The following is a 17617-nucleotide window of genomic DNA, read 5'->3' as shown; positions in this document are numbered from 1 at the left end:
CACGAGATCGATCAATAATAACGACGATGGTATTTGTGAAGCGCCTGCTCTGTGCCAAGCACTGTTCTACGCGCTGGGGACATACAATAATAATAATGTTGGTATTTGTTAAGCGCTTACTATGTGCAGATCACTGTTGTAAGCACTGGGGGAGATACGGGGTCATCAGGTTGTCCCACGTGAGGCTCACAGTTAACCCCCATTTGACAGATGAGGTCACTGAGACACTGAGAAGTTAAGTGACTCGCCCACAAGTCACACAGCTGACAGGTGGCAGAACCGGGACTCGAACCCATGACCTCTGACTCCCCAGCCCGGGCTTACAAGGTCATCGGGCTGTCCCACGGGGGGCTCACGTTCTTAACCCTCTTTTTCCAGATGAGGGAACTGAGGCACAGAGAAGTCTAGTGGCTTGCCCAAGGTCACTCAGCAGACAAGTGGGGGTTAGGACCCACATCCTCTGACTCCCAAGCCCGGGCTCTGTGCACTAAGCCACCCCGCTTCTCTAGGATCCAGGTCAAGGGGGAGGGAAGAGAGGGAGATCGATCGCATTATCCGTGAAGGCGGGGAGAAAGCGAGCAACGGAGGGCTACAAGGAAGAGAAGCAGAATGTTCTAGTGGAAAGAACTCGGGCCTGGAAGTCAGAGGACCTAACTTCCAATCCCGCCTCCGCCACTTGTCTGATGTGAGACCTCGGATAAGTTAATTCACTTCTCTGGGCCTCAATTACCTCATCTGTAAAATGGGACAGGGTCTGCATCCAACCTGATCGGCTTGTATCTACCCCAGCACTTGACACATAGTAAGACATGTCATCCGCGTCATAGCAGGACGTCGCCAGGCTCCTCAGAAAGCTACAGTGGCTGCCGATCGACCTCCGCATCAATCAAAAATTCCTCACCATTGGCAGCGTGGCTCAGTGGAGAGAGCCTGGGCTTCGGAGTCAGAGGTCATGGGTTTGACTCCCGGCTTTGCCACTTGTCAGCTGTGTGACTGTGGGCAAGTCACTTAACTTCTCTGTGCCTCAGTGACCTCATCTGTAAAATGGGGATTAACTGTGAGCCTCACGTGGGACAACCTGATTACCCTGGATCTACCCCAGCGCTTAGAACAGTGCTCTGCACATAGTAAGCCCTTAATACCAACATTATTACTATTATTATTTAAAGCAGTCCAGCACCTTGCCCCCTCTTACCTCACCTCATGACCCTCCTTTTACAACCCAGCCCGCACACTCCGCTCCTCTGCTGCTCACCTTCTCACTGGGCCTCCGTCTCGCCTGTCTCATCACCGACCTGCCCCATGACCTGCCTCTGTTCTGGAACACCCTTCCTCTTCTGACGGATAACTACTCTCCCCTGCTTCAGAGCAGCGTGGCTTAGTGGAAAGAACCCGGGCTTGGGAGTCAAAGGTCATGGGTTCTAATTCCGGCTCCGCCGCTTGTCAGTTCTGTGATCGTGAACGAGTCACTTAACTTGTCCGTGCCTCAGTTACCTCATCTGTAAAATGGGGATGAAGACTCTGAGCCCTTCCTGGGGCAGCCTGATTGCATCGTATCTACCCCAGTGCTTAGAACAGTGCTTGGCACATAGTCAGCACTTAACAAATGCCATCATTATTATTCAAAGCCTTATGGAAGGCCCATCTCCTCCAAGAGGCCTTCCCTAAGCCCTCCTTTCCTCTTCTCCCACTCCCTTCCGCATCGCCCTGACTTGCTCCCTTTGTTCTTCCCCCCCTTCGCAGCCTCATACGCTTACGTCCGTATCTGTCATTTACTTATTTGTAGTGACGTCTCCCCCCTTTAGACTGTAAGCTCGCCGTGGACAGGGAACGTGTTTATTGTTGTATCGTACTTCCCCAAGGGCTTAGTACAGTGCCCTGCCCACGGTAAGCGCTCAATAAATACGACTGAATGAATAGGCGCTTAATAAATATCATTATTATTAAGGGCGGCGCGGGCTTTAATTTGGCTCTCCGTCAACAGACGATGCGCACTGGTGACCGGCAGGGGGCGCCAGGGAGCCCGACCGGCAATGGCCACTGTTGGCCGCCAGGGGGCGCGCGGGGAGCACAGCGCCGGCCAGCAATGCGCGCTCCTCGCCGCCAGGGGGCGCGCGGGCAGCGGGCGGACTTGAGAGTCGGAGGTCGTGAGTTCTAATGCCACCTCCGCCGCTTACCAGCTGGGGGACTTGGGGCAAGTCACTTCACTTCTCTGGGCCTCAGTTCCCTCATCTGGAAAATGGCAAGACCGGGAGCCCCACGTGGGACAACCTGATGATAATGTCGGTATTTGGTAAGCGCTTACTATGTGCGGAGCACTGTTCTAAGCGCTGGGGGAGATACGGGGGTCATCGGGTCGTCCCACGTGAGGCTCACAGTTAATCCCCATTTGACAGATGAGGGAACTGAGGCACAGAGAAGTGAAGTGACTTGCCCCAAGTCCCTGATCACCTTGTATCGCCCCCACGCCCGGAACAGTGCTTTGCACAGAGTAAGCGCTTAACAAATACCACCCCCCTCATCCACGGCGGCGGCCGGGAACGCGCGCTCCTGGCCGCCGGGAAACCCGGCACCGGCGGGGCTCTTCCCGGGCCCGGGGCTCCCCCCACCCCTGATACACCCCAACTCCTCCCCGCCCCCTCCCTCCCCGGCAGCCCCTCCAGAAAAGAGGAAGGGGCGCCAAGCCCTTCGTGCACAAAGGCGAAGCTCCAACAATCTAAAAGTCCTTTATTTCCGGTGAATCTAGACCCGTTGCCCCGGGGCGGGAAGAGGGGGCGGTGTGAAGAGGGGGCACACAGCAGCAGGGAAGGGCGGGGGGCGGAAGATAAGACGCCCCCCATTCCTCCCCTCCCCCTTCACCCACAGACCCCGCCCCGCCCCCTCTCAAACCAGCCCCGGACCCCCAAGGTGGGGGAAGGGGTGTGGAGAAAGGGGAAGGGGGTTCAGGGCCACCCTAACCCCCCCGTCCCAGGCTGGAAAGGTGAGGAGAGAGACTGCAGCCTTGGGGGTCGGGTGGGGGGAGCTAGCTCCAAGCTCAATAAATTATGCGGGTCCCGAGGAGGGGGGCGGGCGGGGGTCGCCAGTCTCTCTCCAGCCCCGACTCCCCCCCCACCCCCGGCCCCACCGGGAGTGGGGGGGGAGGGCGTCCAAGCAAAGGGATGTGGGCGAGGGGGCCGGGGTCAAGGGTCAGGGGTCAGCACCGCGGTTTCACCAGCAAATGCCCAGGCGGGAAGGGGAGGGGGGATCCATATAAAAACATCCTAACTACGGGGTGGGGGGGCCGGGCCGGGGTGCGGGGTGTGATCAGAGGGGCGAGGTCACACCAGGAAAGAAGATGTCTGTTTGAACTCGCCCTGGGGACAGAGACAAAGGGTCTGTGTCACCCCACGAGCAGCAGGCGGGTCCCCCGGTCCTCCCCCGCTTACCCCCTTCCGTACCTGGATGCCCCCCCCCCACCCCCCTACCCCGCACATACACTCACATCACTGCGGGCAGACGGTTGGCTGTAAATCACCTTCTTGCCCGAGCTCCTGAAAATGAAGGGAAGCGGCGATGAGTGAGGCGGGGGGCTCCTCTTCCCCCCCATCTCGCCCCTCCTTTCCTCCCAGCTAATGACCCAGACCACCCTTCCGCTCGTCCTCCCCGCTTTTGGGCCCCCCCCCCCCCGCCCACCCCTCCCATTCCACCCTCATCAGTCGGGCACTGTCCCCCACCCCTACCCTTTCTCCATCCCCGCCCACGCCTTTTTTCCTGCCTAGCTCTCTCCTAAATCCCTTCCTCTCCATCTGGGACGGCCAGAAGCCCGCTTCTTCCAGGAAGTCCTCTTGGACCAGCTCCCGCCCCGGTCACGGGACAACACCCCCGCGGATTCCCCTTCCCTCCACTTCCTCCCCGGGCCGGGTGACGGATCTCTGGGCTGTGGGGCTTCTCCTTCCCCCGGGCTTTCGCTGTTCTCTCTGCGGGGCCGAGGGCTTCCGCGGGCAGGGCAGGGCGCCTCGGGCCCGGGGCTTCCACTCCGGCTGCTCCCCTGTACACTCACCCCTTCTTTGTCCCTGGAAGAGAAGAGAGGAAAAAGGAAGCATGAGGATGGCGGCTGGGTTACGGGACGGGGCACGCGGGAGACGGGGAGAGCAAGGGGTGGAGGGGAAGCGGGGGATCTGGGGGGGAAGCGGGGGACGGGCAGGTGTGGGGGGGGGGTCCTCACTGTTGAAGTAGCCGCGGCTGTAGGCGAACCAAACTGCGAAAGCGAGCAGGCCGAGCAGGATGAGGGACACGATCACGGCCGCCACGATGCCGCCCACGTTCACCTCCGCTGCGGGGAGGGGGGAGACCAGGTTAAGGGCCGGAGGGGGGCGTCCCGGATCCCCAGGGAACCGCCCCCCCACCCCGATCCCCACCCCGGGGGGCCCCGCCTGCCCGGCCCCCCGCTACTCACAGGCCTTCATGCGCACGGCGTCGGACTGCTGGGCCTGCCCCACGCCGTTCTGGGCCCGGCAGCTGTACTCGCCCGAGTCAGACGCCGATAACGGGTCGAAGATCTGAAGACGGGATGGGCGTGAGCGGAGGCGGGCCCACCCCCGGTCCCCCGGCCTCCCTCCGGGCCCACCCCGGTCCCCGTACCAGCTCCCCGGTGTAGAGGTTGATGGTGTAGGAGGAGTTGCTGAAGGCGCGGCTGCTCTTGGGGTTGGGGGGCAGGGGGACGCCGTCCCGCAGCCAGTGGTACTCGGGGGGCGGGGACCCCTCGTCCTCTGAGCAGGTCAGCACCACCCGGTGCCCGATGGTGGCCGACGAGGGGACGCTGATCCTGGGCTTCGACGGGGGCACTGCGGGGCGGGGGGGGAGGGGACCAGAGGAGGGGGTCTTGAGCGGGGTCCGGGCCACAAGGACTGAGCCCAGACTGAGCCCCCCTTTTCCCTCTGCTCCCCCTCCCCCCCCAGCACTGTGAACATTTATATATATTATTTATTACCCTATTTATTTTGTTAAGGAGGTGCACATCTCCTTGATTCTATTTATCTTGATGAAGTTGTCTTGTTTTGGCTTCACTCTGTTTTGCTCTGCCATCTGTCTCCCCCGATTAGACCGCGAGCCCGTCACCGGGCAGGGACGGTCTCTATCTGTTGCCGAATTGTCCATTCCAACCGCTCAGTCCAGTGCTCTGCACACAGTAAGCGCTCAATCAATACTATTGAATGAATGAATGAATGAATGGCGGGGCCGGGATGAGAACCCAGGTCCTTCTGGCTCCCAGATCTGGGCTCCGTGCCCTCGGCGGTCAAGCCGGGGACGCAGGCTGAGGGCTGGGCGGGCACGTACCCAGCACGGTGAGGTAGATGGTGGCCTCGGCGTAGCTGGCGCCGCCCGGGTCGTTGACCATGCACATGTACGTCCCGTTGTCCTTGCGCGTCACCGACTTGAACGTGATCCCCGACGGGGAGAAGGTCACCCGCTGCTCGTAGGGGGCTGGGCGCGGGGCGGGAGGGGGCTGTGGTTGGCCGGGGCGGGGAGGGGGGGTGGACCTGTCCGGTCCCCCAACTCCCACACTCCAAACTCACCAACCCATCTCCCCCTCCACAGAATACATAAACTGCGGTATCTGTTAAGCCCTTACTACGTGTCAAACACCGTACTAAGCGCTGGGGGTGGAAACGAGATCATCGGGTCCCACGTGGGGGCTCCCGGCCCGAGCCGGAGGGAGAACGGGGACCGAATCCCCTTTTTGCAAGTGAGGCAACCGAGGCCCGGAGAAGCTAAGCCCGGGGTCACCCAGCGGACAAATGGCGGAGCCGGGATTAGAACCCGGGACCTCCGACTCCCCGGCCCGGGGGTGGGTGGGGTCTTCTCAAGAGGCCGCGCTGCTTCTGAACGCGCCTCCCCGGCGTTCTTCTCCGAACTCACCGGTGATCTTGTTGTCGTAACACACCAGCACCGAGTTGCCGCCCTGCCCGAACTTCCAGACGACGTTGGGGTTTTGGAACCCGGAATACATGCATGACAGCGTGACCTCTGCAGGGGTGGGGCCGGGGGTCAGGGGAAAGAAAAGGAAAAAAAAAATCTATCTTGGTATTTAAGTGCTTACTTAGGGGCCGAGCACCGTTCTAAGCGCTGGGGTAGACATGAGATCATCGGGTTGGACACCGTCTCCGTCCCGCGTGGGGCTCCCGGTCTTCATCCCTGTTTTATAGATGAGGGAACTGAGGCTCAGAGCAGTGAAGTGACTTGCCCAGGGTCCCCCAGCAGATGTGTGGCGGGGCCGGGATCAGAACTCATTTTCTCCATTGATGCCTGTCTACTTGTTTTGTTGTTTGTCTCCCCCCTTCTAATAATAATGTTGGTATTTGTTAAGCGCTTCCTAATGTGCAGAGCACCGTTCTAAGCGCTGGGGTAGATCCAGGGTCATCAGGTCGTCCCACGTGAGGCTCACAGTTAATCCCCATTTTACAGATGAGGGAACTGAGGCACAGAGAAGCGAAGTGACTTGCCCACAGTCGCACAGCTGACAAGCGGCAGAGCTGGGACCGTGACTGTGAGCCCGTTGTCGGGTAGGGACTGTCTCTGTTGCCAAATTGTACTTTCCAAGCGCTTAGTACAGTGCTCGGCACCCAGTAAGCGCTCAATAAATACAACTGAAGGAATGAATGTTCTCGGACTCCCAGGTCCCTGCTCTCGCCACCAGGCTTTCCCAGATTGAGCCCTCCCTTTCCCTCTGCTCTATCCCCTTCCCCTCCCCGCAGTACTTGTGTATACGTCCATTTATTACTCTATTTTATTAATGATGTGCCTATATCTATGATTCTATTTATCTTGATGGTGCTGATGCCTGACTACTTGTTTTGTTTAGCTCTCTCCCCCTTTGAGACCGTGAGCCCGTTGCTGGGCAGGAATTGTCCCTGTTGCCGAGCGCTCAGTCCAGTAAGCAGTAAGCGCTCAGTAAATACAATTGAATGAGTGAATGTTTCCCGTGAGGATGCTGGGAATCCCTCATCCCGCCCCGTCCCTCCCGGCCCCCCATCGTTCCCTCTCACGTTTGTGCTCTTCCTCCCGGAGGATTGGAGTTTTGGTGTGGACGGTGCCTTGGCCCAGAACCCCGGAGGCTGTCGGGAGAGAGAGGGGCTGGTGAGGCGAGGAATCACCGGGAGCTGCACCCGGTCCCGTCTCCCCCGGCCCGACGGCCGAGCGCGAGGCGGAGACCCGCTCCCCCGGTGACTCGTTCGGCGGGAGACTGGAGGGTTTGACGTGGGTCCGTCTCCCCCCTCCTGGACCAGAAGCAACGAATGTCCCCACCAACTCGGCGGTACTGGCCTCTCCCAAGGGCTCGGTCCAGGGCCCCGCGTAGAGTAAGCGCTCGATAAATACCGCGGATCGACTGTGTGTGGGTGTGAGACAGAGAGAATGAGCGCTGGTTGGGGGAGAGGTCCACTCCGACCTCTAGATCCTTCACTGGTGCCTCCCCCGGCCCTGAGGACCCCAATATCCAACCCAGGACTCGGACTCTGCGGCATCTGAGGGGACGGCGACACCCCCCCCGCCCCACCCCGGACCCAACCCTGTCTAGACTGTAAGCCCGCTGTGGGCAGGGACCGTCTCTCTTTACTGCTGTACTGTACTCTCCAAGCGCTCAGAACGGTGCTCTGAACACACTAAGCGCTCGATAAATACGACCGACCGACGGTCCCGGCCCCGCCAGCCTGCCCCTAGCCGGACCCTGACCCACGACCGCTCGCGCTCCCTTTCCCGCCCCCGTTAGGATCTGGTCTCGTCTTGGCCCGACATCAGGGGGTATTTATTGAGCGCTTGCTGGGTGCTCAGGAGAGTCCAACAGGACAGAGTGGGTAGCCACGTTCCTTGCCCACAGTGAGCTCCTCGCTGCCTCGCCCCAGCTGGTCCCCCCTATCCCGGGCACAGGCCTCGGGGTGCTGGGCCTCGCCCCCGGCCCTCCCACGTCGCCGACTGACCCCTCGGTGTCGGTCATCCCCCGCTCCGGCCCCTCACGGTGCTGTCCGGATGGAGAGAGCGACACCCGCTCCTCTCGCCCCTCAGTGACGCTCAACTCCACACGTCCCCCCACCCAGTTCCCCCGCTCCCACCTCGCCCTCCCTGCCCTTTCTATCCCGCCTCAAAACCCACCTCCTCCAGGAGGCCTTCCCGCCCTGATCTAACCCGCCTGACCCGCCCCCGCTTTGGTCTCGGCTGAATCTTTGTCCCTGGAGGGGTGAGGGGCTGTGGGAGTGGTCCCGGGGTGGGGATGGGGGGGCCGATGGGATCCCGGCGGTCCCAACCCCACCACGCTCGGCTCCCGGGGCCCATCGAGCCAGCAGCGGTGGCGGCGGGCACGGCTGGAGGGAGGGCAGGACAGGGCAGGACAGGGCAGGGCAGCCCGTCCCTCCCTCCCTCTGTGGAATTTCCGGTTCTACCTGCTTAGCTCCTCCCCGACCCTGCCCGGCGGAGGCTTCTCCCCGCCGGGAGCGTTTGGGGAGCGGTGCCAGGGAGCCTCCCCCCAGCGCCCGGCCCGGGGCCCCACCCTTCCCTCCCCCATCCCCGGGCCACCGACTCAGGACTCTGGACCGAAACGTCACGTCCCGGAGAGAGCGGAGTGGGGAGGGCGTGCGGACGGGAGGACGAAGGACGGGTGACAGGCCCGGGGGCGGCTCGGGGTTTCGGTGCCGGCGTCGGAGAGCGGAGGGGTCGGTCTGTTTCCCCGGCCTGCCCCTCGGAAGAGAGACGGGGGAGAGGGCATCCGGGCGCCCGGCCTCTGGACCCCGGGATGGCGTGGGGGGCTGAGGAGACCCCACCGTGCCCCTCCGCCCCGAGAAACCCACCCACCCTACTCCGGCCCCACCACAGCCCGAAGCTGGCCCTGGCACGGGGCAGCCCACAAACACGACCGCTCACCCCGTGTCACCCATCCAGACTCCCACACCCCATAAACACCCCTCCTCCGGGGCCGAGACACAGGCACGCACCCACCCCCCGATCGACCCCACCCCCTTAACCCCGGGGGAGGGGCGACCCAGCGTCCCTCCCCTCGACTGGCACCGCTGCGGTCTCCCCCAGGGCCTGGGGGGCTCAGACCGTGAAGGCCCGCCGGGCCCCAGCTCCTTCTTTGGCCCCGAAGCCCCATCTTGGGCGTCCGTCCCGACTGTCCCGGGTCTCCTCATGACAATTAATAACAACTGAGGTATTCGTTGAGCGCTTCCTTCGTGCCAGGCACGGTCCTGGGAGCTGGGGCGGATCCAAGCAAGTCGGGTTGGACGCAGTCCCTGCCCCTCACAGGGCTCAAAGTCTTAATCCCCATTTGCCGGATGAGGTCACCGAGGCGCGGAGCAGCCGAGCGCCTGGCCCGAGGTCACCCGGCGCCGTCTACCCCGGTGCTTAGCACACGGTGCCTTTACGCGTCCGACGGCCACTCCGCCCGCGGCAGTCATGAAGACGCCGTTATCGATCGCTCGACGTCTTTACCGAGCGCTTACTTTGTACAGAGCGCTGGACTGAGCATGACATAACTGTTAAAAAACCTTCCCTGTATTTATTTATTTGGTCTCTCTGCCTTCTAGTCGGTGCTTTCCTCGGGGGCAGGAAATGTCTCTCTCCTACCGCACCCTCCCAACCCCTCGGCACAGTGCTCTGCATAGAGAGCACTATACCGAGCGGATCATCACTACCAAAGATCGATTGATCGATTCCACCCCCGTCCCTGTAATTACCGCCTTCAGTCTGCTGTGTGCACTGGGGAAGGCGCCGCCTCTCTCTGGGCCTTGGTTTCTCTCCCCATAGCCCCTCCATACGACCCCCGTCCGTATGAAGCCACTTGACTTCTCTGGGCCTCAGTTACCTCATCTGGAAAACGGGGATGAAGACCGTGAGCCCCACGTGGGACAACCTGCTTAGCTGGTATCGATCCCAGCGCTTAGAAGAGTGCTCGGCACATAGTAAGCGCTTAAACAGCATTATCATCATCATCAACTCCCCTCCCGCTGGCCCCCACCGACCCTCTGGACTGTCAGCTAGTTCTGTGGGCAGGGAACGTCTGTTTATCGTTCTCCTGTCCTCTCCCCAGTGCTCAGAACGGTGTTCCGCACACAATAAGCGCTCCGTTCGATTGAATGAGAACTGGAGGGGCTTCCCCTTGCACACGGTAAGCGCTCAACGAATACGACGGACTGGCTGACGACCACCCCCGCCCCGCCAGGCTTCCTCTCCAAGGGGCAAGGAGAGGAAACTAGGGCTTTCTTTGTCCTTTCCTGGTTCCTGTGGGTCCCGGGGGATGGGGAGGGAATGGGAAGTCAGGGAGGAAGCAGGCTGGGGCGGACCAGCGAGTGACTCGTTCCTCTCCCCGACCCCTCACCCCCCTCCACTCCTGCCCTCCAAGGGAGACCCAGAGACTCGTGTCTCTGCCTCTCTGAACCCCTAAGGAAGTAGCCGGGATTCGGGGAGGCTGCGACAGGAAGCCCGGGGGAGACACATGGGTGGACAGGACGTTCCCCGGGTCCCCCCGAATCCCGGGGGAGGGGACGCCGGGTTCCCGAGCTCGGCCGGGGAAGGGCGGGGAGGAGCGAGAGCTGCTGGGAAGAAGCAACGGCAGCAACCGCTTCCTAAATCCACCCTCCTCGTTCCTAATAGTAATCACTGGACTATTTGCCGAGCGTTTACTATGTGCCGGGCACTGCTCTAGGCGCTGGGGTAGATGAAAGGCACTCGGCTTGGAAGGAGTCCCTGTCCCACGTGGGGCTCACCGTCTTCATCCCCATTTTCCAGATGAGGGAACGGAGGCCCAGAGAGGTGAAGCGACTTGCCCACGGTCGCCCAGCGGACGGTGGCGGAGCCGGGATTAGAACCCAGGTCCTTCTGACTCCCAGGCCGATACCCTGCCGTCCCACATCTGGATTGTCAGCAGGTCCACCCCTCCCCCTGCGACTCCCTTACTTAATGTTGGTATTTGTTAAGCGCTTACTATGTGCCGAGCACTGTTCTAAGCGCTGGGGTAGACACAGGGGAATCAGGATGTCCCACGTGGGGCTCACAGTCTTCATCCCCATTTTACAGATGAGGTCACTGAGGCCCAGAGAAGTTAAGTGACTTGCCCACAGTCACACAGCTGACAAGTGGCAGCGCTGGGAAATTCATGACCTCTCAAGCGGGACGTCTCCTCCAAAGCAGTGGACGCGACCCAGGCTTCCCTCTCTGGTCCCCGCCTCTGGTGTCTTCCCAGCCCCCTCGTGACTAGGAAGTTCCTCCTGAAGTCTAACCACCATCCTTCCCACTGCCATCTCTAGCACTGGCTGCCCAAGGGGGATTCCGGCCCGGCCACTGCCCCCGTCCTCGGGTCTCCCCGGTTCCTCAGAGGGATGGGATCTGTGCCCCTCCGACCTGGGGGGAGGGGGCCATCGTGAGGGACAGTTCGGGGGAAGGGTCGCCCTCGGTGTCGCCCTGGGGCGAGTCGACTGCTGGGCAATCCTCTCTCTTAGGTGCTCAGTAAGGGCTCAAGAAAAACCATCTTGCCAAGCCCCAGCCCCCAAGCCAACCCTGGGCCTGGGAAAGAGGGCGGAGAGCCTCCCCCTTATCAGTTCCCCAAGGCCAACCCCTTATTTATTCAGATTCGTGTCCCTCTCCCCCTCCGTAGGCTGTAAGCGGTGGGAGGGAACGCGTCTGCGTGGCTCAGTGGCAAGAGCCCGGGCTTGGGAGTCAGAGGTCACGGGTTCGAATCCCGGCTCTGCCACTTGGCAGCTGGGTGACTGCGGGCAAGTCGCTTCACTTCTCTGGGCCTCCGTTCCCTCATCTGGAAAATGGGGACGAAGATTGTGAGCCCCACGCGGGACAACCCGATGATCCTGTATCTCCCCCAGCGCTTAGAACGGCGCTCTGCACATAGTAAGCGCCTAACAAATACCAACATTATTATTATTATCCTGTTGCACCGTGCTCCGGACATGCTCCTCATCACCATCATCATCGTGGGATTTGCTAAGCGCCTCGAACAGAGGGGTAGAGACGGGGAAATCAGCTGGTCCCATGTGGGGCTCACGCTTTCAATCCCCATTTTCCAGATTCATTCATTCAATAGTATTGATTGAGCGCTCACTACGTGCAGAGCACTGGACTAAGCGCTTGAAATGGACAAATCGGCAACAGACAGAGACAGTCCCTGCCCTTTGACGGGCTTACGGTCTAATCGGGGGAGACGGACAGAGAAGAACAAGAGCAAGAAGCAGAATCAAGGGGATGAAAGATGAGGTCGCGGAGAGAAGCAAGTGTCTTGCCCGAGGTCACCCAGCGGATGTGTCTGGATCAGAACCCACGACCTCGGACTCCCCCGCTCGGGCTCTTGCCCCTTGCGCTCGGGAAACACCTCCAAACAGGCGGCGCGGCTCAGCGGCAAGAGCCCGAGCGGGGGAGTCCGAGGTCATGGGTTCGAATCCCGCCGCTGGCCAGCTGCGCGGCTTTGGGCGACTTCTCTGGGCCTCGGTGACCTCATCTGGAGAAGGGGGATGAAGACTGGGAGCCCCACCTGATGACCTTGGATCCCCCCCCCGGCGCTTAGAACAGTGCTTGGCACCTAGTAAGCGCTTAATATTATCCCCGTTATTCTTCTTGGAGGTGGGCCACGTGGGCCATCGACCCCCGACCTCGGCCCAAAGGGGCGAGGCGGCCGCGCGCACGCTCGCACCCCCGCACGCGCACGCACCCCTTTTTTCCAGGATGACCCGAAGCGTGGGGGGCGAGGAGCGGAAGAGGGGGCCGGGGGGACGCCCCCCACCCCGGACTTCAACTTTTTCGCCACTTGTTGAGCGCTTACTAGGTGCGAAGCGCTGCTGTCCCGTCCCCCTCCCCTCCCCCCTCCACCGGCCGCATCCCCGCGAGCCCACCTCCAGAGGGGCCCGCTCAGACCCCGCCCTGACCTCTGACCTCTGACCCCCCCGGGCCCAACGGACGGCCTCTGTCCCCCGCCCCGCACTCACAGAGAGAAGCCGCCACCGCCGCCGCCACCGCCGTGAGGAAGAGGAGCCGGAGCCGCAGCCCCCCGGCCCGCGCCGCCATCCCGACCGCGGGAGCCCCACCGACGCCGGCCGCGCCCAGCCTGCCCGGCCGCCAGGTGGGAGCCCGCCCCCCGCTCCTCCCCGCCGGCTCCCATTGGCCGGCCGCCCGAGCGCGCCCGCTCCCATTGGCTCCCGCGCCCGTCGCTCCCCTTGAGTGACAACCCCCCCGCCGGCAGGTGCGGCCCCTCCCTTCCCCCCCGCGAGACCCGGCCCCGCCCCCGGCCCCTCACAACGCGCTCCGATTGGTCCGGAGCGACCGCCCCCGCCAGGTGAGGTCCCGCCCATCGCCGTGAGCGATTGGCCGGCAGCCCACCTGGGCCGGCTGGTGATTGGCCGGAGGGGCGCTCCCCGGCCACGCCCGTCCCCGGATTGGCTGGGAGGTTGGCAGGTGGAGGGGGGGCACGGGGACGGGCCATTGGACGAGAGCCCCGGAGGTGGCTGCCTGTCTTGAAGGAGGGGCGGGATTGGGAGCGTGGGTGAGGTGAGGCAAGCCAGGTAATAATCATTCATTCATTCACTCACTCATTCATTCATTCACTCACTCACACAGTCATTCACTCTTCATTCCCTCACTCACTCATTCACTCACTCATTCATTCACTCTTCATTCCCTCACTCACTCACATTCATTCACTCATTCACTCTTCATTCCCTCACTCACTCTTCATTCCCTCACTCACTCATTCATTCACTCTTCATTCCCTCACTCACTCATTCGCTCACTCATTAATTCACTCTTCATTCACTCACTCACTCACTCACTCACTCCTTCACTCACTCATTCATTCACTCTTCATTCCCTCATTCCCTCACTCATTCATTCACACTGCATTCATTCACTCACTCGCTCTTCTTTCCCTCATTTATTCATTCATTCACTCTTCATTCCCTCATTCATTCACCCTTCATTCCCTCATTCCCTCATTCATTCACTCTTCATTCATTCACTCACTCACTCTTCATTCCCTCATTCATTCATTCACTCTTCATTCACTCACTCATTCATTCTTTCATTCACTCATTCCCTCACTCGTATTTATTGAGCGCTTACTGAGTGCAAAGCACTGCACTAAGCGCCTGGGAGAGGACACTTGAACAACAAACCATCCACATTCCCTGCCCACAGCGAGCTCACAGTAATAATCGAGGTATGTGTTAAGCACTGACTACGTGCCAGGCACTGTACTAAGCGCTGGGGTGGACCCAAGCCAAAAAGGTTGGACACAGTCCCTGGCCCTCGTGGCTCACCGTCTCAATCCCCATTATACAGAGAAGCAGCGTGGCTCAGTGGAAAGAGCCCGGGCTTTGGAGTCAGAGGTCATGAGTTCGAATCCCGGCTCTGCCACTTGTCAGCTGTGTGACTGTGGGCAAGTCACTTAACTTCTCTGGGCCTCAGTTACCTCATCTGTAAAATGGGGATTGAGACTGTGAGCCCCACGTGGGACAACCTGATTCCCCTATGTCTACCCCAGCGCTTAGAACAGTGCTCGGCACATAGTAAGCGCTTAACAAATACCAACATTATTGTACAGAGGAGAGAGCTGAGGCCTACAGAAGTGACTTGCCCAAGGTCACCCAGCAGACAGGAGGCAGAGCCGGGATTAGAACCCATGACCTCGTGACTCCCAGGCCCGGGCTGGCTGCTTCTCTAAGGTGATGAGCATTTGGCTGTGAAACTCCTTGCAAGCAGGGAACGTTGTGAAATGTAACATTCTTTCTTCCCAGGGGATTTGGAACGACCAGAGCTAAATCTGGGCTGCTCCCGAGAAATCCTGCAACCAACTTCCTTATTTCCCCAATCGAAAGGATACAAAAGCCACCCACTTCCTTTTTCCTCTTGGCTTCAAAAGCACTGTGCCACCCTTGGTAATGACCAATCGTTTTTCCTGTTTGGGTTTGGATGTTTCTTTCGCTTTATCGGGCCCCAACCGCTCCAACTTCCTCGTTTCTGCCATGACGCATGTTTTCACTACCCTTTTTTTTGGATCTACAACACTGTTAGGGAATTAGGGAATGTTCATCGAAACGTGTGGTATTTGTTAAACGCCCACTAAGTGCCGAGCGCTCTACTAAACGGCGGGGCAGACACGGGTTAATCAGGTGGGGCACAGTCCCTGTCTCACAGGGGGCTCCCAGTCTAATTAGGAGGGTGAATAGGGATCGGATCCCCATTTTACAGACGAGGAAACTGAGGCCCAGAGAAGTGAAGTGACTTCCCCGAGATCACAGAGCGAACAAGAGGCAGAACCGGGAGCAGAACCCAGGTCTTCTGTTTCCCGGGCCAGGGATGAAGCGGCGTGGCTCAGTGGAAAGAGCACGGGCTTGGGAGTCAGAGGTCATGGGTTCGAATCCCCGCCCCGCCACTTGTCAGCTGTGTGACTGTGGGCGAGTCGCTTCACTTCTCTGCGCCTCAGTTACCTCATCTGTAAAATGGGGATGAAGACTGTGAGCCTCACGTGGGACAACCTGATTATCCTGTTTCTACCCCAGCGCTTAGTGCTCTGCACATAATAAGCGCTTAACAAATACCAACATTATTATTATCATTTCCACTAAGTCACACTGCTTCCCTCGGCCCCACAGCACTTATGTCCATCCATTTATTCATTCAATCCTATTTACTGAGCGCTTACTGTGTGCAAAGCACTGTACTAAGTGCTCAGGAGAGTACGCTATGACAACCGACGCATTCCCTGCCCACAGCGAGCTTACAGTCTGGAGGGTGAGATGGACATTAATACAAATAAATAAAAAGATGGATATGGACATGAGTGCTGTGGGGCTGGGAGGGGGGAACGAATGGAGCGAGTCAAGGCGACGTAGAAGGGAGCGGGAGAAGAGGAAAGGAGGGCTCAGTCAGGGAAGGCTTCTTGGAGGAGGCGGGCCATCGGTAAGGCTTCGAAAGAGGGGAGAATCGTCGTCTGAGGGATCCGAGGAGGGAGGACGTGCCGGGCCAGAGGCGGGATGTGGGCGAAAGGTCGGCGGCCCGAGAGACGAGATCGAGGTTCAGTGAGTAAGTTGGCATTAGAGGAGCGACGTGTGCGGGCTGGGCTGGAGGAGGAGAGCAGCGGGGTGAGGTGGGAGGGAGCGAGGAGGGGTTTGAGGGTTTTAAAGCCGGTGGTGACGAGTTTCGGTCTGATGCGGAGGTGGACGGGCAACCACTAGAGGTTCTTGAGGAGAGGGAAAACGTGGACTGAATGTTTGCGTAGAAAAATGATCCCGGCAGCAGAGTCAAGTATGGACTGGAATGTGGAGAGGCAGGAGACTGGAAGCTCACCAAGGAGGCCGATATAATAATCAAGGCGGGATAGGATAGGGACTTGGATTAACGGTGCCCCAGCGCTTAGTACGGTGCCCGGCACATAGCAGGCGCTTAACAAATGCCATCATGATGATTAGTATCACGGTAGCGGTCTGGATGGAGCGGAAAGAGCGGATTTTTACGATGTCGTGAAGATCGAACCAACGGGATTTAGTGATAGATTGATTACGTGGGTTGAATGAGAGAAAGGAGTCAAGGATAAGGACAAGTTTACGGGCTTGCGAGACAGGAAGAGCGGTGGGGCCGTTTACAATGACGGGAAAGACAGGGGAAAGTTCCGGTGGGAAGATAAGGAGCTCTGTTTTGGGCATGTTAGGTTTGAGGTGATGGAAGGACGTCCAAGTAGAAATGTCTTCGGGCCGGAGGAAACGCGAGACTGCAGAGAGGGAGAGAGATCGGGGCTGGAGATGGGGATCCCGAACTCTGCCCTTTGTCAGCTGTGTGACTGTGGGCAAGTCACTTCACTTCTCTGGGCCTCAGTTCCCTCATCTGTAAAATGGGGATGAAGACTGTGAGCCTCACGTGGAACGACCTCCTTCCCCTGTATCTACCCCAGCGCTTAGAACAGTGCTCTGCACGTATTAAGCGCTTAACAAATACCAACATTATTATCTGGGAATCACCCGCGTCGAGGTGGTAATTGAAGCCGTGGGAGCGGATGAGTTTTCCAAGGGAGTGAGTGTAGGTGGAGAATAGAAGGGGACCCAGACCTGAATCTTCAGGGACCCCCACAGTTACGGGGTGGGAGGCAGAGGAGGAGCCCGTGAAAGATGTCCCCGCAACACACACGTCCTCTGCAAGTGGGGGAGACGGAACACAAGCCAAGAGTGTTCACAGAAACATGTATGTGACATGCATGTTTAGGATAGGAGTTCATTCATTCATTCATTCAATCTTAACGAGCGCTTACTGTGTGCAGAGCACATTACTAAGTGCTTGGGAAAGTACGAGCAGTCCATCACCTCGTCCCCTCCCACCTCACCTCGCTTCTCTCCTTCTACGACCCAACCTGCACATTTCACTCCTCTAGTGCTGACTTTCTCTCTGGGCCTCCATCTCGCCTGTCTCAGCGCCGACCCCTGGCCCGCGTCCCGCCTCCGGCCTGGAATGCCTTCCCTCCTCAAATCCGACAGACAATTACTCTCTCCCCCGCCCACTTCAAAATCTTAGCATCTCCAAGAGGCCTTCCCAGACTAAACCCCATCTTTCCTCATCTCCCCCTCCCTTCTGCGTCGCCCTGACTCGATCTCGTTGCTCTTCC

General features: G+C 59.7%; 1 protein-coding gene across 2 annotated transcripts; it reads right to left on the bottom strand.

Annotated features, from left to right (window-relative positions):
* Positions 1 to 2913: 2913 nt before the first annotated feature.
* On the bottom strand, positions 2914 to 13050 carry F11R (F11 receptor). Of its 2 annotated transcripts, none has more exons than XM_029055149.2 (10): positions 12957 to 13050; positions 7026 to 7094; positions 5899 to 6006; positions 5317 to 5463; positions 4621 to 4823; positions 4436 to 4538; positions 4205 to 4312; positions 4040 to 4052; positions 3476 to 3530; positions 2914 to 3353 (listed from the first exon to the last, which is right to left on the bottom strand). In XM_029055149.2, the coding sequence occupies exons 1-10, from the start codon at positions 13033 to 13035 to the stop codon at positions 3318 to 3320; spliced, it is 921 nt and encodes a 306-aa protein (XP_028910982.1). In that variant the 5' UTR covers positions 13036 to 13050; the 3' UTR covers positions 2914 to 3317. The 2 variants fall into 2 exon arrangements, with proteins under 2 accessions (XP_028910982.1, XP_028910983.1); XM_029055150.2 differs by having other exon boundaries at positions 2916 to 3353; positions 3482 to 3530.
* Between the last annotated feature and the right edge of the window lie 4567 nt (positions 13051 to 17617).

The sequence above is a fragment of the Ornithorhynchus anatinus genome, chromosome X5 (genome assembly GCF_004115215.2).
Source record: "Ornithorhynchus anatinus isolate Pmale09 chromosome X5, mOrnAna1.pri.v4, whole genome shotgun sequence".
In the NCBI taxonomy this organism is placed as follows: Eukaryota; Metazoa; Chordata; class Mammalia; order Monotremata; family Ornithorhynchidae; genus Ornithorhynchus; species Ornithorhynchus anatinus.
This window is presented reverse-complemented; position numbering and strand designations above follow the sequence as displayed.